Here is a 26,619-nt window from a genome sequence, read left to right as displayed (position 1 = left end):
ATTGATAGTCCAGATAGAGATGATGGTAATACAGCTCTGTTATTGGCAGCAAAGTAAGATTTTTTAATACTTTGTTTTTTTAATAATTTGAGAAAAGATTTAAAAAAAAAATTTTCTATAGTTATATGGTATATAAGGTAATGATTAAAAAGTATATTACCTGTAAAAAATACAGGTAAAATTCTTTTTAATCATTACCTTATCTAAGTTATAACAGGTCTATAGTTTCAAACTAATACAACTTTTTATAACATCAGTTCATTTTTGTATTATATTTTGTATTGTTTCTATATGTTATATCTAACTATATATTATTACTATTATTTATTAAATACTTTTTAATCATTACTGGTAGGTATTATTGTTATTATTTTTTTTTTTTTTTCTGTGGTTATGTTTAAGAAGATCAATATTTGACTTTAATTTAGTTGTTTTACTATTTGTAAATATCTTTCAAATAACTTTTTTCAGAAACTTAATTGAATAAGAATAAAACTTTTTCAGCTATTTTATATTTAATAATTTGTTTACATAAGACAAATCTAAAGTTTATGATAAATAAGTATCTATTTGTTAAAAGTGATAATGCCAACAGAAAATATGTATAATATAATAACTTTCTTTTTTTTTACACAACTACAGAACTATACTTCATAAAAAAACTAAATATTTAAAGATTCATGTTAATAAAAAAATCATATATACAGGCTTCGGCAGGAGTAAATGAGTGCAAGAGAGGAGAAAAGCTCTCTTAAAATGAACAAGACGAGCCATGCAAGTTGCTCCTCTACAGCTTTTTACAAGAGCTTTTTTGTGTTCTGTATTGACCTCTGACAGGGTGCTGGTTCACCCTTAAGTCACTTTATATAAATGTATGTTTGTGTTTTGTTCAAACCTCTGGCACAATGTTTATTCACTTGTAATTCACTATGTATGTAAACAAAAGGTTTTTGCATAAGCTATCTGTTTATTCATCAAATAAATTGCTTATTTAATACAAAATTTAATTTTATACTTTTTACAAGAATATTATCAATTTATTTTTTATGATGACAGGAGAGAGGCTCAAGCTTGGCAGATAAAGCAGGCCTAACAAAATTTATCATGCACTTTTGAACCTTGTCTAGAAGAGAAAGAGCATCATTAGAAGAACAATCCTAAATATGACAACATTATTCCAAATAGGGGCAAATAAGAGATGTGTAGAGGTAGAGAATGGAATCAGGAGTAAGAAAGTGGCAAGTATGATAAAGGGAAGCAACTTTAGCTAATATAAAATAATAGCTTTGCAATCAATTATATATATGATTTCCACAGGAGGTCAGTAGTGAACAATAGTCCAAGAAGACATAAAGAAGAAGACTCAGTGAATAGTTGCCATTCATTAATTTAGAAATGTTGACAATATTACATTAGTTGTTTGCAGTAAATAACTGAATTTTGTTGAAGTTAAAATTCAGTAAAAGCCACTGTAAACCCTAATCTGTTACAGAAACAAGGTTAGATTCTAGATGCAACTGTTTTATTTGATCCAAGAGGAATACATTTTGTCAAGACAGAAGCATGAAATTAAGTCGTCACCATCTAGAGTCACTCTAGATGTTAGGCTGTCAGAAAGATCATTAATGTAGATAAGAAACAAAACAGAACCAAGGACAGAAATTTAAGGAACCTTAGAAGTTACTGGAAATAAAGAAGAGTGTTGGCTTTTGAGGATTACTTTAATAAAGCAGTACAAAAGAAATGATTTGATTATCTCAAAAAATTCCCCAGATACACCATATGAAGCAAGCTTATGGAGGAGACCAGCATGCCAAACTTTGTCGAAAGTTTTAGATATGTCTTTCAATCACAGCAGTTAGCAAGTAAGCCTCAGAACAAGAAGATTGAAAACTGTATTGATTGCCTTATAGTAAGTTATTTGACTTATAATGGGATGTAAAAAGGAAGATCAAAAACTCAAAGACCTTGTTGATAATAGAGAAGGGTCAAAATATTTTCCAAAATTTAAAAAAATTGGAACCACAGATGCCATTTTCCAGCAGGCAGGAAAACAAGATTCAGTCAAGCACCTTTTAAATAGTTTAGAGAGAATTGAATAGAGTTCTGGAACAATTTTTTAAGACTATGACAGAAATGTTATGGGGACCACAAGCTGTAAAAGAGTTCAATTGAGATATGATATTAGCAACAGATGCAGGAGTGATTTGAATGTATTACATTTGGTTAGCCTGTTTAGCTGGAATGGTAGGAAGAGTATGACCTTAAGGTTCAAGAGTCCAATTAGAAGAAAAGTTCTTTGCAAATAGTTCTGCTTTATCCTTGGGAGAGGTAACAAGATCATTCCCATGAATTAGAGATGGAATGATAGATTTACCTTTATCAATGACGCTGTTAACAATTTTTAAAAGTCTCAAGAGCCTAATTCTGTGATAAGATACAAAATTTAGTGAACTGAGAATAACAGAGCTTAGCATCAGACAGCACTTTTTTACAATAATTTCTCGCAATAGTAAGTAGGCATTTGTTCTTAAGAGAGTTATTCATTTAAAAAAGATGACAAAAATGATTACCTCTAGATATAGCAACTGCACAAGAAGGTGAAAACCATAGAGTAGAATAAGGCTTGACTTAGAACTGACAAGGAATAAAAGCTTCCATACCTGTCTGGATCCAGGAGGTTATGTAGGAGATTATCAGCGGAGAGAGAAAAGACATCAGCAAAATGACATTTATGAAAAAAATCACGAAAAGAATTCCAGTCAGCTTTAGGGTAAGTAGTCTGATGATTAGGGTAATATTAAGTAGCGTAATGATTGGGTGAGTCTGAAGAAGTAAAAGATGAAAAATTTATAGAGATCATTGTTTGGTCAAAATCACCTAAAAAAGAAAAAAGGAGAAACTGAACACATAGGGTCAAAGTTAAGAAACATATCAAGGAGGGAAGGTAAATGATTAGGGTTGTCTGGAAAATTAGTCAAAAAGTTAACTATCTGATTAAAAGATTGAGAAATGCAGTTATAGGCTTTAGTGCCAGCAGGGTCAGTGGTGTTAGAGCCAAGCTATTCAGTGTGATGAGCATTAAAGTCACAAATAACAACAGTATTGGCAGAGGGATGAAGATAGAAGCACATGGTCAATTTGATAAAAAATTGTAAAACCTAAAAGAGTGCATGAAAAGGAGAACAATAAAGAACAAAAAGATAGTTGATAGAGTGAAGAGGTCAATTACATTGTCAATTTTACATTGTGAATTTTTGCAGGAAGTAAGTTTTAGCTTATGAAAGGTTACTTTGAAGACCACAAATATTCATGAATTGAAACAGTTAGATGATGGTGATGGTTTTTTATGTTTATTTTTTTGAGTTTGTGACTGTTTTGAGTTTTGACTTTAGCATGATTTATGATTAAAGAGAACTTGACTAAATTATAGATAGAGCACAGCATCTCTAGCAATCAGCTATGCAGTCATCTCAGTCCTGTGTGAGTTCCAGACACATTAGTTCATCTTTGGCTTATTCGGTCTTCTAATTTCTTTTTTAATTTTAATGAAAGTTCATCAGATCCAAAATTCTCAAGTATAAAAGAAAATGCCACAGCAGAAAGCAGATTTGCATCTTCTCGACAAAGGGCTTCAACCGTAAGCTTCACTGGGAGAAGTGCAGAGATAATGTTTTTATTCAACAAAATTTCAGCATCTAGAATAACGATATCAGATGCAATGTCAATCAATATTTTTCTAACACAGCTTTTTAGCTTGTTAAACCTTTCAAGCATTTTGACTAAGCTATTCCATCTAGTTCTAGTGTCCATAATAAGGCACACATTCGTGATACGATTGCAGAAAGTGGTTCATCTTTTTTGTTGAATAAATAGTTTGTAATCATTATTTTTGATGTGCTGCTTTCTGGACCTTCATCTTGCAAGACATCCCGTTTTAATACATTAATATTGTGTATTGTTTTTAAATGCTTGTTAGACAAAACAAAATTAAAACTAAATAGTTATCAAATAATGTTGTTAAATTAAAACTGCTATTATTCCTGTTATTATTTGCTTACCTATTTAAAAAATATTGATCCAAATAATTCAATACACACCGCACTCCAATAAGCAAATCTCAACACTGTTGAAAATCGTAAAATATAAGACACGAACACGAGGTTATACCAAATATAAAAATTATTACGTGTGGATATGAAAATAAGACATGAAACTGTTAACTGCAATAACATAATAACGCAATAACACAATAAGCAAATCTCAACAAATTATTACATGGGGATATGAAATGAAGACATGAAACCATTAACTGCAATTTAGGAATGTTTTCTCTATTTCTACTTGTATTTTGCAGGATAACTGTAATTTACAATTGTTTTCTTCATTTCTTATTATAGAATTAGAATGTAGAATATTTATATGTACAGAAACAAAAACACAATTTAAAAGTTGGAGTAACCACGAAAAAATAAATTTTAATTTTGGAATTTGCTGGAAAAATTTCCAGATTTCGAAACTATATTATAAAAATGAATTTTCGAATTTCGAGGTATATTACCCAGACCACATCATAATATGAGCGCTTTAAATTAGCTCCAAAAATGACATTAATTAAGTAAAAAAATGCCAATCTGATAATAAGAACTCTTTTGTGGAATATAGTTATTCATTACTAACAAAAGTTATCATTAAAAGATCAAATTTAAAAAATTTTTATTGAAACAATACTACTATGTTTAATGCGTTTAAAAAAAAAATTAGTTTATTATTTTTTCAATTTTATTAACTCAAACTTTTGTTCGGTAAAATTACTAATTTTTTGATATTAAATTACAGTAAGGTATTTAGTATTGTTGAAATATTAACATTTTTTATAAGGTTTTGTTTTTAATTTAAAAAGCAATTAAAATCACTGCAATTTTAGGACTTTAAGTAAGGTAATTTCAATAAAAAACATTTAATTTGAGGGTAATTTTAGTATACTCATTAAATATTATATGTTGGATTGAATATTAATCACATGAAAGAAGCATGTTGAAAAAATTAAGTAATTAGTCTACAGAATCTTCTGAAACTGGTGAAAAATCCAAATTTTCCTTCACAAAAACCTATTTTATCTCTCGGTAGGTATAAAAAATGGTTTTGATTTTCGAATAAACTGTTTAAAGACACAGAAAATAATTTTAAACTGGATAGTTTTATAATAGTGTCAAATTAAGTCTTAAAAAAAAATTTGATCCATGGAGTAACCTGCCCCGGACACTAACCTTAATAGCCCCTGCTTAATAAATGGTTGTTTTTTTTTAATACCACTCCAATTAATTTTTTTTTAATTATTATGTATGGGTTTATAGCTAAATAATATAATAACTATAAGATGTTTTGATTAATTATTAAATAAATTTTCTTATATCGAACAATAAAACAAATATCTATCTAATATGATCCCCCTTCTTTTTGAAAAAAGAAGGGGAGCATATTTTTGGATTGGTAAAGATAATATTAGGAAATCTTAAAAAATTGGACCTTGATAAACTTTCATTTTATGCTGATATCAAATTTTCAAAAGTCCAGTCGCCTTATGACTTTGGCGAGAAAAGACATAAGATACAAGATGTAAATAAATAAACAAAGCAGTTAAAAAATTGTAATATTAAACTATTACCCTAACTACTGGATACTGGACAAGCTCAATATGATGCTTTAGTTAAAATACTGGATGAATATGGAATATGTGATGACGTGAAAGGTTTATGTTTTAATACAACTGCTACAAATACAGGAAGAATTTCTGGTAAAAGTATAAGGTTTAGTCATAAACAAAATTCAGTTGTACTAGAGCTGACTTGCAGGAGGCATGTTTATAAATTACATCTAAATCTCTTCTGTGAAAAATAGGGTAGCGGAAAAACTAAATCTCCAGAAAACTTAATGTTTAAACGGTTCCAATTAAACTGGAATGACATTAAAAGTAGCATTGACTCTTCAAAGTCTGTAAAATATGATACATAATCTATTGCTAACACTTGCTTAAAAATCCATAGACTCGACACTGTAAAATTTTGCGACATGGCTCTAAAGGAAAACATTTTCCCCAGAGGAGGTTACAAAGAGCTATTGAAATTAACTATGTACTTTTTTTTTTATTTTTTTTTTGTTTATAATTCACCTCCCCAAGGCCAAGCAGGCCACTACAGATGAGGAGGCTACTTGTGGTTATAACCCTCTCTCAACTCTATAACTCCGAAATAGGAACCTTGATAAACAAGGTCGCTGCGAGGAGAAACTTGTGTAACTTATGCCCTAAAAGAGTTTTTCAAATTCAAGCTCCAGGGTGCGTGTTGCATGCACTTTTTATGTCCAAAGCTATTTATCATCTCAAGATTCAGATAATGAGCTTGCAACTTTCTTATGAATTGACAAATAATCAAAAGAAAGAAGTGCAGTCTATGGCCGAGTTTATCTCAATCTTTTATTCCGCCTGGTTTTTAAAAACTTCTTTACCTTAGCTGTGCCTTACCAAAATATAAAAATCTATTGGCAAATGCTAAAATATAGAGAGTATACGTAGAGCAATTGCAAAATAAATAATATAGTTTTTCAATGATGACGTTTATTTAATGATGAAATATTTAATTGTAAATTTTTTTTTTTAATACTTAAACAGTTCATTCTTTTTTTTTGCTTTTTTACAAAAACAACTATGCAACAGTACCACGAGAATCATTTAAAGATGAAGAGCTACCATATACTTGCTAATCTTGAGGCAACAAAACTAATAACCATGTTGCAGTAAGTTTATAAAGTTTTTTTATCTTTGAAAGAACTAAAATAAATTATTATTATTATTAGGCTATTAAGGTTAGCGTAAGAGTCAGGTTACCTCCAAGGATAAAAGATAATTTTTTTAAGACCTATATAAACCTCATTTGACACTATTATAAAAACTATCCAGTTTATGGTTTTTCCATGTCTGGAAACAGTTTATTAGAAAATCAAAAGCATTTTTTATACACCACGAAGTGATAAAATAGGTTTTTGTGAAAGAAATTTTGAATTTTTCACCAATTTCAGAAGATTAGTAGTGTTATGTAGTAGAATTAAGATTAATTATGTTAATTATGTTAGTTAAGATTAATTATGTTAGTTGAACTAAGATATGTAGATCTTTTAATTTTTTCAATATGCTCCTTTTATGTGATTAATATTCAATCCAACATATAATATTTAAAAGAATAAAAAATTTTATAGGATAAATTTTAAGGTCTCTACCAAGCGTTTAAAACACCCAACATTTTTGACCCAAAGTCGAACTGGCAGGGACCTTAAAAATTATGATTTTTTATTTTTTTGCTCAAACTTATTTTCATATGATTTCAATTTCAAATCAGTTCATCAATTTATAAATCATTTTGCAAGTTCAATTTCAAAAATTATTAAAATATGAAACACACTAATGCTCATATTATACAAAAATGGTCAAAACTAAATGTTTCTATGTATTTTTTTTCAAATGAAAACAGAACAAATTTCTAGCTAACATTTTTTTTATGAAAAATTAAATATAATTTTTGCATAAAAATTTCTCGCCACAGATATATTCATGCGTGATAATAATATTTTTACAATGCAAAAAAATTAATAGAGTTTTAATTAGATAAGAGCCGCTAATCACTGCATATAAATTTACGCTAATTATACTGGTTTCTGTTATCACCACATAAAGTCAATTCAAAAAATACAAAGCAACTTTAACTTTACTGCTAACATCTTAGAAATCTTTTAGTATGGTCATGTTATCAAGGTGCTCATATTACTCTTATATATATATATATATATATATATATATATATATATATATATATATATATATATATATATATATATATATATATATATATATATATATATATATATATATATATATATATTGGGTGTTAACATTAAAAAATGTGGTTAACCAAAAAATCATATATCAAAATAAAGCTTATAATATATTAAACAAGTATTTAGTTATAAATAAAAAACTAAATATATATTTAAAAATTTTAAAACTAAATATAAAGTTTTATATCTAAAAACAAATATATATATATATATATATATATATATATATATATATATATATATATATATATATATATATACCATAAGTTACATAAGAGTAACAAAATAAGTAAAACCTGGTCCTGGTAAAATCACAAGGCAGTTTATTCAGTTAACCACAGACTTCGTAAAATATTTAATAGAAACACAATTGAAATAAGTTATTCCTGCATGCCAAACATAAAATCCATTATTAACTCTCACAACAAAAGCATTTTACATAAGGAGGCAAAAACTAATGAAATGAAATGCAACTGCATTGAAAAAACCAAATGTCTCATAAACAACCATTGCCTTTCCAACAACATTGTTTATCAGGCCACCATCTATTCAAATAATCCGGAATATAAAGAAAAAGTGTATTTTGGAATTAGCCAAACACCTTTTAAAGTTCGGTATGTAAACCACTTAAAATCTTTTAATGCAGTTAGGTACAAGAATGATAGAGCTATCAAAAGAAGTATGGAAATTAAAAGAAAATAACTTTACACCTTTTGTCAGATGGAGGATTGTTAAAAAATGCAAACCATACAACCCAACGTATGTTCAAGAGTTTGTAACCTTTGTTTGAACGAGAAGTTCCAAATTTTGATGTATAAAGGAGAAAACCTACTAAATACAAGAAGCGAAATAATCTCAAAGTGCAGACACAAAAATAAGTTTCTTATCTCCTCTTTTGATTCCAAAGATTGATCCTGGTTGGTTTACGTCACGTTATACTAAATTTACGTATGTGTTAAAATTTTGTTTCCATGGAGTCATTAAAACTCACGCCACCGTAATTCTAATTGTAATTTAACGTTTAAATTTTAATTTTGTAATATATGGCTGATGATTGCCGTTAGGCATGAAACTTAAAGTTCCATAATAAAAGTTTTTTCTTTATCGTTTTTAATTATAATTATAAATCCCTCTGTTTTGAAATTATAACCATAATATAACCAAAATAAATTTCCTAAATATTGAACACTTTTAAACGAACAAGAGTTTTGTATTATTTTAGTACAACACTAAATCAAACGATATATATATATATATATATATATATATATATATATATATATATATATATATATATATATATATATATATATATATATATATATATATATATTAGGTCCTAATATTTAAAAAAAAGAGTTCTTTAATAGTAGGTCAACATGGTACTCAAAAGCAGCAATATGAAATATAAATTTCAAAAATAATAATCGTTTTACATTAAAATTTTTATTAAAAACTTCTAAAAAAATTTTTATTTCTAGTTAAAAAACTATAGTTTTTAAGCAAATAAATTTAAGATAATAATTGTGGTATGAAATTTAATTTTCATATACTTTCGCTACTTTTAAGACTCAATTTTTGCCTTGCATGGTAGTCGAAAAGTTTCTTCCATAAACTGTAGTTTTAAAAAGAACACTAATAAACCAGACTATGCAACCTATCATTTTTTTTTAAATGATAGATTGCATGTCCAAACCAAACCCTCAGTCAATGTAGCAGCATTTCCTTGTAGCAGCAGGCTATAAGATAGTCGATGTAGCAGCACTTGATTGCAACAGCAGACTATAAGATAGTCAATGTAGTAACACTCCCTCATAGCACCAGGCTATAAGATGGTCGATGTAGCAGCACTCCCTTGTAGCAGCAGGCTATAAGATATAGCAACACCCCACGCATGTTTTAAAAGATATTTAAAAAAAAAACTCTGTTAATTAAAAAAACTTTCTAGTCATTATTATTGCGTTTTTTTTTTAAATTCGCAATAATGACTAGAAATGTTATTTATTTTTAAAAAAAAACATTCTGAACATGCAAGGAGTGCTGCTACATTGACTGACAGATAAATGGAACCTGCTAGGAGTGTTAGGCAGGCAATCCATCAATAAAAAGTTTTTTTCCAAGTTTTTAAAACTTGTTTAAAAAACTTTTCTTTACATTTTAAGGTAAAAATTAAAGATGCATATTTACATTTTAATTTATATATGTGTTTGTGTGTGTGTGTGTGTATATATATATATATATATATATATATATATATATATATATATATATATATATATATATATATATATATATATATATATATATATATATCAGGGGTTATTTTATGAAAAAAATTTGGATGGCGGTAACCCTGTGGCAGTGCCTACTGTAAGGAAATTTGGCGGAAATATTGCCATATGTAGCCATTTTTTTTGCAACAAAAAAAAAAAAGGATCTCAATTTCTGAATTTGGGCAGCGCCCAAATAGGGTTTGCGCTGTCGAAAACAGTCTAGAATAGCCTCTATATATATATATATATATATATATATATATATATATATATATATATATATATATATATATATATATATATATATATATATATATATATATATATATATATATATATATATATATATATATATAGTCTTTTATTTTATTTTGTATTAAATGTTTAGATATGGAATGACAACAACTGCATTATTTCTCATTGAAAAAGGAGCAAATGTAATGTTTAAAAACAACTACGGAACTACAGCATTGCACTATGCATGTAGGCGTGGTAATAAAAAACTTTTGCTTAAGATTCTTAGCGTTCCAAATGTAGATATAAATGTTCAAGACATTAATTTGGTAATTATTTTATTTTGATTTGGATCTAAGTAGATTTTTATTTGTGTGCTTATAATGATTAACAACATTTTAATCTCAGCAAATAATTAACAACATTTTAATCTCAGCAAATGATTAACAACATTTTAATCTTGGCAAATGATTAACAAGATTTTTATCTCAGCAAATGATTAACAACATTTTATCTCAGCAAATGGTTAACAATATTTTATCTCAGCAAATGATTAACAACATTTTATATCAGCAAATGATTAACAACATTTTATATTAGCAAATGATTAACAACATTTTATCTCATTTATAACATTTTAGCAAATGTCTTATTTGCTTTAGTTGTCAGTAGATATTTTTGTTATCATAACTTTTTCATTCATGTATATGTAGAATAGGATTTTTTAATAATAGTGTTCAAAAAAAATTTCAAATTTATTCATGAAAACAATTGTTTTAATAAATAGTTTTAATGTACTTTTTTCTTCTCTTTTTTTTTACTTTATTAAACAATAGGAATGGAAAAACTGTGTGTTTATTTCAGAATACTCCGCTTCATCTTGCTATGAATGGTGGTTGCATAAGGGTAGTAGGTACTCTTATAAACTATGGAGCAAACGTATTTGCTATAAATAATAAAGGGGAAATTCCTATACATTATGCAGCTGCTTCAACTATAGATAACATAAGGGATGAGCTGAATAAAGGAGGTAAGAAAAATAAATAAAAAAATAAAGGTGAATAATTTTTTTTTTTTTTTGAATAATAAAAAAAAAAAAATTTTTTTTTTTTTTTTTTTTTTAATTAACTATTGAAAATTGAATTTGAAGTAAAAGAGTAAACAAAAAGTATGAGCACATGAAAAATAAAAGTGCACCATTCATTTTGAAATCATTGATTTTTGCTAGATTTGCTCAAAAAAAATATTAAATCATAATTTTCTCTTTTATTAATGAATAATTTATTTAGAAAAAAAATAGTGTACATGAAAAAATTTCTGCCTCTTTTAACTTATTTAACCCAATTTAACTTTAACATATCAGAGGTCCTCCAAATAAATGTTGTGGAGAAAGAAGTATTGTTTCATCCAAAAAACTTACTCTTTCCTGAATCACAAGATTCAGGATTAGCTTGTAAATTGTGTTAAAATCTTTTATACATTTATGTGTGTGTTGGTTTTTGGACAACAATTGCAATAAAGTGTTTACAGAAAATAAATGTGAAAAAATAAATACATCATTTTATTTTAGTTTATAGTTGTATAAATAGTTTTAATTGTATTTTGTTTAGAACAATTTTTGGGGTTTCAAAAAATGTTATATTTTTTTATTTAACTTGAAATTAATTTTTAAAATGACAAAAGAAGAAGACGTTAGTGAAAAAATTTAACGCAAATATTCAAAAAATCCCAATACAAGCTACAATTTAAGAAATTTAAAAATCCCATTACAAGCTACAATTTAAGAAATTTAAAAATTCCGATACAAACAACAATTTAAGAAATTTAAAAATTCCTATATAAGCTATAATTTTATAGCAAAGAAGCTACAATTTAAGAAATTCAAAAAAGTCCCAATACAAGCTACAATTTAAGAAATTTAAAAATTCCAATACACGCTACAATTTAAGAAATTCAAAAAATCCCAATACAAACAACAATTTAAGAAATTTAAAAATTCCAATACAAGCTATAATTTTATAGCAAAGAAGATAAAAGATTTTCAAGATACAAAACTGGTCAGAAAACTGGCTAACAGTTCTAAGATTAACTTAAGCCTCTCACAAAAAGTACCTGCAAAAAGATATAGATTCTCTTACTGTCTTGTTGTAAAAGTTCGAAATAAACATGGTCTTCATTTTTTCAAATCACAAAAAGTGCCTAACAATTCTAAAACTCAAAAAAAGGTGCAATAAAGTGCTGCAGAATGTTGTATGGCAGTTTTATTTTGAAAAGTTTCTGTTTTATTTAAGATAATGAAACTTATATCAAGTAAGTTCCTGGATAAATTAAATAATAAAATTATGAAATAAATGATAAAATAACTTGATTAACAATATTTTCAGAATTCATTTCATATAAAACTTAAGTAACAGTAGTCTAATATTCTTTTTTATATTTTTTGTTATGTTTAAATTTGAATAAAATAGATCATTATCAGATGTATAATGATGCTATGTATGCTTTTTTCAATGTTATCTTTTGAGTGTAGAATGTAAATATAATGCATAACTTTCGCTAAAACATTTTTCGCGTTTTTGTTAATAATGGAGTATATTTAATGTTTAAATTAAATTTAAAAAATCGCCTTAACTATTATCTGATATCAGCCGATGTTCGAGTTAACCGGAATTCGCTTAAAAACATTAAACATTTAGTTGAACATTAATTAAGTTAAACCATTTTTCTTGGTCCCTTAGAGGTTCAAGTTATCAGGAATTGACTGTGTGTATATATATCAGGGGTGTACACTCGGACTTTTGGTTCGTCGCCAGAAGTGCGTCTGAAAGTAACTAGATCATTAATTTTGGTTGCCCGCCAACTTTTTAAGTTGCCTTTTGCTATTTTTTATAATAATTTTTGCATTCAGCAGATTTTTCCATATTCTAGTCATTTTTCGTTATAGGGCCAAGTGTAGACTAGAAGTAATTTGCGTAATTAAAAGTAATATTGTAAACTATTAACAACATTCACTTTTCCAAATAAACACATGCCAATATATATGTCATTAGGTTTTTTACTTGAATTAAGCGTTGTTTTTTTTATCATAAAAATATGCTCTCTTTTTTACAACAACAAAGTATTGATAAATGTTAAATAAAACAGTTTACAAATACTTTAAAACCCTTTGCTTTTGATGTGCTGTAATTATTAAGATCTTTTTTATTACAGGAGCTTAAAAATTATTAATATTTTGAAAGTATTTTAAAGTATCGTGTTGTAATTAAATTTAATTTTAAAAATTATTTTAACTAATCTAACGAAAGTTATTAATAGAATCTAAATCAGTATTTGTACAAAATTATATTTCCTTATAACAAAAAACGAACGTATTATTTAAATTCTAAATAAAATAGTTTAAATAAAAATAGGAAAACCAATGTTTAATTTAAATTCAGAATGTTTTTACTAAACATTCCAGTGTAACTAAAAAAACTATTACTAAAACATAATCAATTATTACAACCATGAGCTTTTTTATCTAAGTATCAAAAAATTTAGCAACAATGCTGATGGGGTTGTGCATGCACTATCAGCATGCGGGCTGATCTAATCGCTAATTATTTAATTTTCTTCAAGTACTAAGTTACACTTACAAATATATTATAAAGATGCACTTTTCATCACAGTTTATCTTAAAGAATTTGCCAGTATTGATCTTGACACCTCATGTCTTTGACAATTTGAAGTTGCTTGGTACCCTTGAATTTTAATATCAACCACACCATGACAGATATGAGTTAAAACAATGCAGTTAAGGTGGTATTTTTCACTTACCCTTTTACTAATAATACTTGATTTATCCATCCTAATTTGGAAAACCAATTCATCTGAAAAGCAAACCTGAAAATAACCTATACAGTAACAAATAATATAACCAAACCTCAAAATATGTGAGTAAGTATATGTAACAATTTCAAGATGGATTTTTTATAATTAGGGGTTCGTTGGAACGTAGGGTTAGTCAGACTTGGTCAGGAAGGGGTGCAATCGTACGCTAATATATGACCACTCAAATAATATTTTATTTTGAAAATTTAATGACAGTAGTTTACATGTTTTAAAAATGTGCTGAAAAAGTTATGTTGACTTAAAGAATCATTCACTAATATTCGTCTTAGAAGTAACTTTTCTCTAAACCTATCATTCACTAATATTCATGGTCTTCAAAGTAACTTTTCTTCTCTTGAGTCTAATCTCTTGCAAAGTTCACCAGACCTACTTGTTCTTTGTGAAACTAATTTGAGTTCAGCTGTCTCATCTTGTGATCTTAGTGTTGATGGTTATCTTCCTTTAATTTGTAAAGACTCCAATAGTCGCATAGTCTGGGCATTTACATTCATAAGAATTCACCCATTTGTCAGGAAACTAGGTTTAAATCCACAGACTATTCTTTTATGTGCTTTCGCTTTTGAATCTTTAATTAACACACACTTAATCTCTCATCTTGAATCTAATAACTTACTTTCTGATGATCAATATAGATTTTGATCTTCTCGTTCTACAGCTGATTTGCTAACAGTAATAACTGATAGGTTTTATCGAGCATTAGATAAAGGTGGAAAGGTTAAGGCCATCGCTCTTGACATTTCTAAAACTGTTGATACAGTTTGGTATGCTAGTCTTCTCCATAAGCTTTCTTCTTATGATGTATCTGGTAACATCTTTAAGATTATTCAATCCTTCCTTTCCAAATGTAATGTAAAACTTGTACTCATTCTTCTTATTCTGTAATTTCAGGGGTTGTTCAAGGTTCAATCCTCGACCCTATACTCTTTTTTATTTACATTAAAGATCTTCCAGATATTCTCACATCTAAGGTGGCATTGTTCACTGATGATACTTAATCTGATTTAACTGATGATATTTAATCTTACATGATAAGAAGCCAACACTCAGATTGCTTGGAGGGGGTATTTAAGCTTGAAAAGGATCTCACTTCTGCTACAGCATGGGGCTCGCAGTGGCTGGTGAACTTTAATTCAGATAAAACTCAATTTTTTTCAGCCAATTGTTATCGCAATAATTTAGATCTTCCTATATTTATGAACGGTAATGTACTCGATGAGTCATCTACCCTTCTAGAAGATGACTTGATGAGTCATCTTCTAGGATTAACTCTTACTACCTATCTTTCTTGGAAACCATATATCAAATACATTGCAAAATTACCATCTGCTAAGGGTGCATCTCTTTATCGAGCTCAACACTTCCTTACTCTGGATTCTATTCTCTATCTCTATAAATCTCAAATCCAGTCTTGTATGGAATATTGTTGCCATATCTGGGGCGGATCTTCTAATGATACCCATTCTCTTTTAGACAAGGTGCAAAAACACATTGTAAACATAGTTGGACCTGCTCTAGCAGCCAACCTCCAACCATTATCAGATTGTCGTAATTTTGCTTCTCTTTCTCTTTTCTACAAATACTATAATAGGCACTGCTCTTAAGAGCTAGCGTCTCTTGTGCCATCTACTAAAATTCATTCTCGTGTTACTTGTCATTCGATTAAGTTTTATCCTATTTCTGTGATTGTTCCTAAATGCTCTAAAAGCTCTTGTTCATCTAGTTTTTTTCCTCGAACATCAGTTCTTTGGAATTCGTCTGTCAATTGTTATCTTGCTCTACAATCTTCATCTTTTCTCTTCCAGTAACTTCCAACTTTAATTAGTGGTTGCTTGCAGCCTTGTTGGAAGCCAAGATGTTTAAAAAAAAAAAAATAAAGTGAAATTCTTTTATATTGCCAAATAAAAAGGAAAAGCTGATAAGAAATTTAAATACACAAGTTTGTTAAAAAAGCCTTGATTGGCAAGCTATGTGTAGGTGTGACAAAAAAATCAGCACCTTATATTTTTGAGACTACACTTTCTGATCATATATATGTTAAACAGTGTTTTTAAAAACATCTTTGACCTCTCATCAAAGCACGTGATAATAGACCTGCATTCTGGCCTGGTTTAACTTCAAGTTATTATTGTCATAATAATTTGAAGCTAAACCATAATAATTATAAATTATTATAACTGGGTTTGAAATGGTATAACAAAATGATATGAAATTTGTGCCTGAAACAGTAAATTCTCCAAACTGGAGGATTTGTTTGAGGTAGTACAAGAGGTCAAATTTAGCAAATGCGAAATTATTTCGAACACCCAAGTATTTGTAAATAATAAATTAAAACAATTTGGTGGTTATGATGGTTTTTTTTTTTATATTGTTAGGTACTTGATTCATGTTATAAATAATAGAGACTGATTGGTATATAGTTCATGACAATAATAATAGTAATAGAAACTGGTTGGTATATAGTTCTTGACTGATTGTTATATAGTTCATGACAAACAAAAAGTTTATTTGTTTGTCATGAAATTTGTTATACACAATGTTTATGTTTTTATGACAAAAATAATATAAATACAATGAAAATGAAAATTTTTGGCAGTTCTCTTAATAGCAACAACTTGGTAACAAAATTTTCGTTAAAAATTCCTTGATACCTTTTAAATTAGAAATAATATAAATTATATTGGTAAAAATTATGAAATTAATTTGTAATTTAAGCATCTAATATGGATCTAAAAATTTGCATAAAATTAAATGCAAATACCTGAAACAAATTTAAAAAATGATGGAAATATTTGATCTTTATTTTATAAATATTATTTTTAAAATAAAGATCAAGCACCAATATAAAATAACAAATCCAAAATGCTTGTTCAGCGTTTTAAACTTGTCAGGCAAAAAAATTATGCTACAGTTTACTAGACTGTGGGCTTGTCTTTGTGAAGTGCATACAACCTTAAAACATTAAATACATATGTTATGTGCATGCAAGTTTGCAACATGTTCACTCATTCAATGAGAAGACATGTTGGAAACTTGTATAACACATACCATTCAATGAGAAAACATGTTGGAAATTTGTGTAACACATACCATTAAAATACCTATTTCAATAAAAAAATTTAATTTTTAATTTGGTTTAAAAAAAATTAAATTACCAACTTGCTGCAAAAAATGATTGATCAGTTTTTGATTATTCTGTAAGGAGTTTAAACTAAAAATTATATTCTAAATACCATTTTGTGTATAAATACAGTGTATACAAGAGTATTTACGGTATAAAAGTGTATACAATTTATTTACGGTATAAATACAGTATATACAAGAATATCTATGGTATAAAAAGTATTAACTGTATAAAATTGTAATAAAAGTTGCAATTTGTAATAAAAGCATTTATAGAAGCTAAAATCAGACTTAAAAACAGTTGTAAACTAGGATTTTTTTTAAAAAAACCCACATTTATTTGGGTTTTTTTAAGGTGAATTTTTTTGGGTTAGGTTTTTTAGCCACCCCTGGATAGTGTGCTAAGGAGGCTACAAATGGTAATATGTATCAAGAGAGAGATGACCAAGTAAAAATGTTGTAAAAAAAAAAAAAATTGATTTTTTTAGTGATTTTATTGTTTATTTTTAAAACCTGTTCCTACCCCTTTACTTTGTTCTATATAATACTAAAACACTAGGTTTAAAATTTTTTTTAAACCTAGTTAGTGTTATAAAACCTTTAAAAATAGTAATCAATTTACAAAAAAATAACTTTTTTCTTAAATAAATGCATAAAAACTATTGTTTTTAAGCTGAAAATAAAAAAAGTCATTATTTTCAAGTTTTAAAAAAATGGTTTTTTTAAACTTGCTTTTTTTGTAAAGTGTAAAAGTTTTGTAAAGTGTAAAGTTTTGTAAAGTTTTTGAAGTTTTTATATAATTTAGCTTCTTTTGAGTACCAGGTTGACATACTTTAGAAGAACTTTTATTTTCAAAATTTTAGGGACCAGTCAAATTTTTAAGGGTCTTGAGCTACCCCTAAAATAATTTTTTGTTCAAAAAAATTTTAAACCTAGTATTTTAGTATTATATAGAATAAAGTAAAGGGGTAGGAACAGGTTTTTTTCAAAAATGTTGTTTTAAGAGCCACCCTAATATATATATATATATATATATATATATATATATATATATATATATATATATATATATATATATATATATATATATATATATAATTTTCAGATTACTTTGTGTTAGAAGAAATCAATAATAAAACTAAAGCTTTGCAACATGTTCCTTCATCAATTGTTGAAGATCTTATTGAGTTACTTATCAAAGGAGGTTGAGTTTTTAATCTCCTATATACCTGTTGTGTATGTTATGTTTTTCAAGTAAAATGTTTTTTTTCTGTAAAACAGTTGTTCATGTAAAGTTTTTTTCATTTAGCTCTCAAAAACATTCCAGAAGATAAACATGAGCAACAGAGAAATGCATTTGTTAACAGTAAAACTAAAGAGAATCACACACCTTTGCATATTGCAGCATGTTGTGGTAATGAAAAGTCATTACATAAATTGTTGAGAGTTGGTGGAGATGTCAACGCTCAAACAGATTCTGGTTTAACTCCTTTACACTTTGCTGCTATGAGCGGGCATGAAAGGGTAGTAAATTTTTTAATAATGTATAATGCTAATATTCAAGCAGTTGATAATGACTTAATGACTCCATTGCACAGGTAAGTTGAATTTTAATAATTCAAAATGTAATATAAAAGGTGTTTTATTTTCTCTTTTTTTAGTCTTTCGTTATTGTGTTAGGTGTATTTTATATTTTTAATATTGTGACTTCAATTTAAAAATTTTCTTTTATGGCACATTTTGTTGTGATGATTTAAATATGTTTCCTCTAAACAAATAAAAATTTGTATTCCTTTATAAGGGCTTGTCTATTCGGACGATTATCAGTTGTTAAATTATTAGATGAGAAAGGAGCTTTACTTGAAGTTAAAGATAAAAACAACTTTACTCCTGTTATTTGTGCTGTGTGGAAGGGCCATGTTGAAGTTATAACATATCTGATTGCTAGGGGTGTTCAAATTAATTCAACTGATGTTAACAATAAGAATGCGCTTCATATTGCAATTAAAGAGAACCAATTAGAAGCTTTAAAGTTTTTATTGGATAATCATCAATTTAAAAAGATGAATGATGCAGATAAAGACAATAGGACACCTGTGCATTATGCAGCCGCTGATGGAAATCTTCAGGTTTTTTTTTTTTCTTCTGTAAACTTATAAGTTTTAAATTTTGATTTTTTATCAGCATCTTCAATCATTGTGCATTTATTACAGGCATTGGAATTTTTAATTCAAAAAAATGCTCCAATTGATGTTGGTGATAATCAAGAAAGGACTCCTCTTCATTTGGCATCTGAGAAGGGTCACTTATCTTGTGTAAAACTTCTCATTTCTATATCTGCTGGAGAAATTAACTCTACTGATGCCCATGGAATGACTCCGCTTCATTTAGCTGCATCAAATGATCACAGGTAATTTTAAGTACTATAGATGATAACAATAAAACCAACATAGCACAGGATGATGAGGATCATGATAATTATGATGACAATCATGATCATCATCATGCATAAATTACATTCATATTTTACAGTATAACATAATTTTTACAGAAAAGTAGTTAATCTACTTATTGAGTCCGGCGCTGACGTTTGTTTACGTGATAATTGTGACTGGAGCCCTTTAGATTATGCTGCAAAAAATGGTCATGAAAAGAGTCTGCAAATTTTACTTGAAAATGGTGCTTTTATTAATGCCTGTGACAAAAATGGTTTTACATCTCTACACCATGCAGCACTTGCAGGGCATGTTGAATGCATAGTTGCATTACTAGATCAGGGTGCTAATATTCAACTACTAACTAAGGAGAGAAAAAATTGTTTATATCTTGCAGTTGAGAACTCAGAAAGGGAAGCTGGCATGGCCATTGTTAAGCACAAAAGGTTTCTGCTTATTTTTATTGTTTCTGTTTGTATTTATTATGATTTGATTTTATATACATTTTTTTTTTTTTAAAAGGTTTTTTAAACTTTGATGATCATACTAAACATGCCTAAAAAACCATCACAATTTTATAAAATAAATTTTTAGATGGCATGAAGCTCTTCTTAATATAGACAGCAATAGAGTTCCTGTTATGGAAAAAGTAATCGAACTTGCACCTGAAGTTGCAGAGGTTGCATTAGATAATTGCATTACTTATTCTGATCTTGATAAAAAACATTCTGATTATTCAATTGAATACAATTTTCAATTTGTAGATACTGACCCCATAAACAGTTTAAATTCTTTTTTTGCACCATCTTTGATTGTTCAATACAAACGTGGGAAATTGTTGAGCCATCCTCTAGTAGTTGAGCTTATTAATCAGAGGTGGTCTCGAATGGGTCGATGGGTCTACTTATCCTCGCTAAGTTTTTATTTAGTGTTTGTTTCACTTCTTACAGCACTTGTGGTTATAGAAAGAATGAGGTAAGTAATTTATGTGATTTGCTTTCTGTCTTATTTGTAGATAGAACAGAGACCTCATAGTAAGATAATAAAATAATGTCTTTTTCTGTAAAATCTCAATATAAAAGCAAGACATTTAAATAATGGCTTTTCTTTTTAAATTATTAAGATGTTATCTGGTATTTTGTTTGGTATTGGTATCAAGAAAATTTTTATATTTAAAGAATAACAAAAATGATTTTAAAATTTAGTTTAAACAAGCAACCAACAAAAATATGCTCGGGAAAAAAATTTACTGACATAATTACATGGTCGACTCTCGGCATAGCATGCACTCAAATTTTATGGAAATTTATATTAACTATATATATTGGAGTAAGTTATATAAACAATCCAGTTAAAATATTAGAATTGTTTTTATACATTTCAACAGCATTGTTTATGGTTCCTTTTATTACTTGCCAATTTCATTTGAAAATGACAAATTTAGAAGCTTTGAAATGGCAATCTGGATCACTTTCGATTTTACTTGCATGTTCAAAAATACTGCTATATTTAGAGAATTTACCCTTTATTGGTTTATATATTGTCATGTTTACTGAGGTAATATTGTATTATAATATTGTTGTTAAAATGATGGTGATGATGGTGATGATGATGATGATGATGATGTGATGATGATGATGATGATGATGATGATGATGATGATGATGATGATGATGATGATGATGATGATGATGATGATGATGATGATGATGATGATGATGATGATGATGATGATGATGATGATGATGATGATGATGATGATGATGATGATGATGATGATGGCGATGGTGATGGCGATGGCAATGGAAATGATGATGATCATTTGTAATAAGTTAAAAAACTTTTTCCTCTTAGGTCCTTTACACATTACTAAAAGTTTTATTGGTTTTTGGCACTCTTCTAATTGGTTTTGGTTTATCTTTTTATGCACTAGTTGATCTTCAATCAGCATTTAGTGATTATGGCCGCTCAATTGTCAAAACATTTGTCATGATGCTAGGTGAAATAAGCTATGACTCTATCTTTACAAATAACTACTCAGATGAAAATAGTTATCTTCTACCTAATTTAGGAATGTCTATTGTCATTTTTCTTCTATTTGCCATGATAATGGTAATTGTGGTTATGAATTTGCTTGTGAGTTTTTTTTTATTTTGTTTATATATTTTACTTTTTTTTTTTTTTTTTCAGTTTTTTTTTATGACAAAATTTTGTTAGTAAATACAACTTTTAGTTATAAATAATAGATATTTTTTTACTAAATTACTTTTTGTTTCCTGTATATACTGTGCTTAACCTTTTTTTTTTTTTTTGTAAAGTTATTTGTTTATGTTTAAAAAATTTGTTGCATGATGTCAAGTTGTTCAGTAATTCACATAAAGTTAAACTCAAAGGTGATTTTTGGCATACATATTTGTGTATTTAGCTAGCTACTGTAGCAGTTGCAAGAGGTCTTAAAACCTAAGTTAAAACCTACACAAGTGGGCATAACTTATTCTTTTGTTACTGAGATCTATTTGTTGTAAGCCTTAGTAAGCGATTGGGGCCAGGGTCGGGGCTAGGTTTGATAACATATAGCCATGACCAGGGCCAGGTTTATGATCAGGGCTGCATTAATATTGATAGATCCTATAAAAATGTTATTTTTAATTAAAATTTTTGATATGAATTTTATTTTAAAACAATATTTTATAGGATCTATCAATTTTAATGCAGCCCTGGCCGGGTTTATGGGTTGCATTTATATTTATAGATCCTATAAAAGTATTGTTTTTAATTATAACTCATATCATAAATTTTAATTAAAAATAGTATTTTTATAGGATCTATCAATATTAATGCAGCACTGATCATTAGCTCATCCCCGGTCGCGGCTATGTGTTATCAAACCTGGCCCCGGCTATAGCTCGGGTTGCTTACTAGTGAGCCTTTGACATTTAAAGCCTTTGAAGTTTTTAACCTTTTTGTTTGTTTTAAACTTTTAAAGTGCTCTAAGAAAGCACTGTTTTTTTTAAAGAGAGAGAGCTTTCTATTGGTTGGCTTTTATTATTTTTATTGGTTTTATTGGCTCTTGCTTCTTTTGTTTCATTTGCATTAAAACTCCTTACCAAAATACTCAACTTATTTCTTCACACAGCAATCTTTTTTGTCAAGGGTTTTTCTGAGTTATATGGTTGAGAGAGGGTTGTAACAATGTATAATATATACAAAATATGTAAAGTTTTACTTATATATCTTTTTATATATGTTGTGCTTTTCATATTTAAAAAATTTAGGCATAACTTATATTTTTTATTACTTAGAGGAGGTTGAACTCTTTCAAATTCTTTTAAGTAATAAAGTGCATAATTACTTCAAAAATATAATAAGCGAAGAAGTTTAAAGAAAATATAAGGACCCATCACACAAAATTTTAAAAAAATTTTAGTGATTTAATCTGAAATTTATTTAATTTGTTTTCTTAATTTTAGTTTTGCAAAATAATTATACAAAAACTAATATTAACCTTGAAAAAATTATAATAGTATTTAAGTTATAGAATATTTAAATCTTATTTAAAATGCAGCCAATATGGAATATAAAAATGCAGCTTACTTTAAAGTCTTTTTGGAAACAGACTAAAATGTATGCAAAAATATCACAGACTTAACTTGCACTTTGTGCAAATAAGTATCAAATTGTGTAAATAAATAGCAATAAAGATAACTCAAAATAGTCTGAGACAAAATAGGGTGGAAAAACATGGGAATAGGTTCTTGTTTAAAATTTTTAACCTTTGGTATTTTATATTATTTTTTCTCTTTTTTTGTTGCTAGGTTGGTCTTGCAGTTGGTGATATTGAATCAGTTCGCAACAATGCATATCTAAGAGTTTTACAGAGACAAGTTTATTTTTTAAGTATTTTAGATCGAACCTATCCTAAATTTATCAGAAAGTTTGTGTATAAAGCTTCTTATATACAAAAACCTAATCAAAAGAGTTGGTTTAAAAAGTATGATTTTTTTTTTCACTTTTTTTTTTTTTTAAACATCTTCATGTAAAATATGTTCCATTTGTAAACTTGTTTTAAAAAAAAGGTGAAAAAAAATTTTTTTAAGTACCTTTACATTTTGTAAATGCTTTAGAAGCAATATTTGCTATAGTTATTATATTCCTTATGAATTGTTTGTTCGTTATTAAGTAAGCCTCCTTGAGTCCTTCCTGGTCCTTAAAGTAAACATTTCATTATAAAATGTTGATGTTTTATAAGATGTTAAAAAAAACTTTATAAAATATTGATGTAAATATAAATATGTTATATGAATAATACAAATAGTATGTATTCCGCTTTCACTCATATTTCAATCAAGTTTTACTTCAAGCTCTTTACCTAAGCAATGGCTTCAAGCTTTGGTTTTCCCCATTTTTTAAAAAGGATCCACCTCAGATGTTAATAATTCTAGACCCATCTCACATGTACCACCTGTCGTGTTATGGAAAGTATTACTAGTTCAAAATTTTCTGACGATCTAAATAGTAATCATCTAATAATCTCTAATCAACACGGTTTTTTTATCCAAATAATTTACTTGCACAAGTTCACTTGAGTCAACAAGTGATTGCAATAAAACTCTAGACAACTATTTAGCTCACCCATAACTCATGACAAAACTTGCAATGTATAGTATAAAGAAATAACCTCCTTAATTGGATCTCAGCATTTCTTTCAAAAAGATACCAACAAGTTTTGGTCGGAAATTCACTGTCAAAACCATCTAGCATTATAAATGGAGTTCCACAAAGGAGCGTTTTGGGTCTAATGTTATTCTTATTATATGTTCTTTTATGCTATATGCTGACGATATTAAACTATACAACTCGTTTAGGGATACAGATCATAGTCACGACCTAGCTGCTGCCAGCAGCAAATTTTATTTTTGGTCAGAAAAATGACAGTTAAAAATTGCCAGCAGTGTTTTACACTTAGATTAGCAACTGCTACCCTTTTAAGCATAAAAGTTTCAATTATAAATTAGGAATTCATAATTTAACTTGGTCTTAAAATCCAAAAGACTTGGTGAGACTATGGACTCTTTTCTAAATTACAAAAATCATATTTCAAATGTTTTCTGCAAACATTCAAGCAGATTTAATACTTAAGTGTTTTAAAAGTCGTGATCCACGTGTTATCGTAAAAACCTTTACTGCTTACGTAAGATCTATTTTAGAATATTGCTCTCCGGTCTGATCACCGCGCTGCGGTGATTTAGTAAATGCAGTCGAAAAAGTCCAAAGACGTTTTACTAAAAAATTTTAGTAAATTTTCATATTTTAACAGACTTTCAATACTCGAATTGGAACTACTCGAAATTTGTCGTCTAAAACAAGACTTAATTTCATGCTACAAAATTCAAGATAACTTAGTTTGTCTTCATGTATCGAATTTCATTTTAGTTCACAATTTATACTCGAGGTAAAACTTAAGTTACGCAAATTAAAGTGTTAATTTAATGTTCGTACTTTTTTTCTTAATTTTATAACCTTTCTAGTATATTTATTTTATTGTTGTGGGGCATGCTGTCAGCGTCTTTATTTATTTTTTGGACCTACTTGCCTTTAGAGCATAAACTAGACCGCAGATGGCAGTCGTGTTTTCACTAAAATTATTTATTCTTGTAATTGATTGAAATATATATTTTCTGTTTTTTTGTTTGTTTGTCTTTTAATAACAAGCGTAAATTAATAAAAGGGAGAGTCTTAATAAGCTTCGAGTAGGTGGGAAAATTTTCCAAAAATGAATAAATGTCTCCTTCCGTGTATTAAGCATCTAAGATTATTGGTATTCTAATAAATTTAAATCAATGTTTTATAAAATGTTGAAAAAAAAATTATTATACCATATTCATTTGTTCATCGTTATTTTTATTTTAGGATGTTAACTTTTTTTTTTAATTAAAACATTTAAATATTTTTATATTTTGCTTTATTGATAATTTTAATTTAGAATCTCAATATAAAACAAAATTTCTCTAGTTTTCATAACTTCAGCTTCCGCTTGGTTTAATTTTATTTTATCCTATAACTCTATTTTAATTTTATTTGTATGTATATGTCATATATACTTTTACAAATGTTGATAACTTAAAATTTTTGTTGTTTGTACATTTTATTACTCTGTTTAAAGGTTTATCCTTTGGTTGGGTAATTTTCAAAGGAAAGCATTGGAAGAAGAACAAACAGATGCAAAAAAAGATTTAATAATGCTTGAAATTGCATCTAATAGGGAAGCAATAATAAAGCAAAAAAAAAAGACTAAATCGATTTTAGACGATCTCGAAAAGCAATTAAAAAGAACCAAAAAAATTGCTAAATTCATTGCAACAAGTTCATCGTTCAAAAACAAAGCTGATTGAAATTTTTTGAAAGGTCTAGTCATGCAACATTAGCAAAATTAATTTTTACTGTTGCTAACCAAAAAGGTTAAATTAAAACTCGTAAATTCAATTTATATTTATATATTGTTTTAGTATTTTTATGTCTATATATTAAATATATTTTTATTAAAAAGTGTTTGGTTTAATCACGTGACAATTTTGAATATAAAATACTTATTTTTATTTGATTTTTATTTTCTGTTTTTAGAAAAGTTTTATATATTTAATTTTATTTATAGTTAACTTTATTTAACTTTAGTTTTTTCATTTTATCTTTATATTTAAATTTTAAAATCTTAAACACAACTAAAATGTTTGAACTTTTTTAAACAATTGAAATGTTGTTGTTTTTTTAATTTAATA

At 27.5% G+C, this 26,619-nt stretch overlaps 1 protein-coding gene across 1 annotated transcript in view; it reads left to right on the top strand.

Annotated features, from left to right (window-relative positions):
* LOC100203916 (uncharacterized) overlaps window positions 1-26,363 on the top strand; it is a 121,972-nt gene extending 95,609 nt beyond the window's left edge. The window contains exons 13-25 of the mRNA XM_065794514.1: window positions 1-53; window positions 10,552-10,726; window positions 11,262-11,427; window positions 18,514-18,612; window positions 18,718-19,006; window positions 19,210-19,537; window positions 19,622-19,818; window positions 19,960-20,289; window positions 20,438-20,818; window positions 21,049-21,400; window positions 21,698-21,979; window positions 23,659-23,834; window positions 26,007-26,363. The exon at window positions 1-53 is cut by the window's left edge and continues 717 nt beyond it. Of these exons, the coding sequence (XP_065650586.1) occupies window positions 1-53; window positions 10,552-10,726; window positions 11,262-11,427; window positions 18,514-18,612; window positions 18,718-19,006; window positions 19,210-19,537; window positions 19,622-19,818; window positions 19,960-20,289; window positions 20,438-20,818; window positions 21,049-21,400; window positions 21,698-21,979; window positions 23,659-23,834; window positions 26,007-26,235 (3,057 nt within the window). The 3' untranslated portion in view covers window positions 26,236-26,363. The remainder of the gene's footprint in view (window positions 54-10,551; window positions 10,727-11,261; window positions 11,428-18,513; window positions 18,613-18,717; window positions 19,007-19,209; window positions 19,538-19,621; window positions 19,819-19,959; window positions 20,290-20,437; window positions 20,819-21,048; window positions 21,401-21,697; window positions 21,980-23,658; window positions 23,835-26,006) is intronic.
* The last annotated feature ends 256 nt before the right edge of the window (window positions 26,364-26,619 follow it).

Source organism: Hydra vulgaris, chromosome 03 (genome assembly GCF_038396675.1).
Source record: "Hydra vulgaris chromosome 03, alternate assembly HydraT2T_AEP".
Taxonomy (NCBI): Eukaryota; Metazoa; Cnidaria; class Hydrozoa; order Anthoathecata; family Hydridae; genus Hydra; species Hydra vulgaris.
This window is presented reverse-complemented; position numbering and strand designations above follow the sequence as displayed.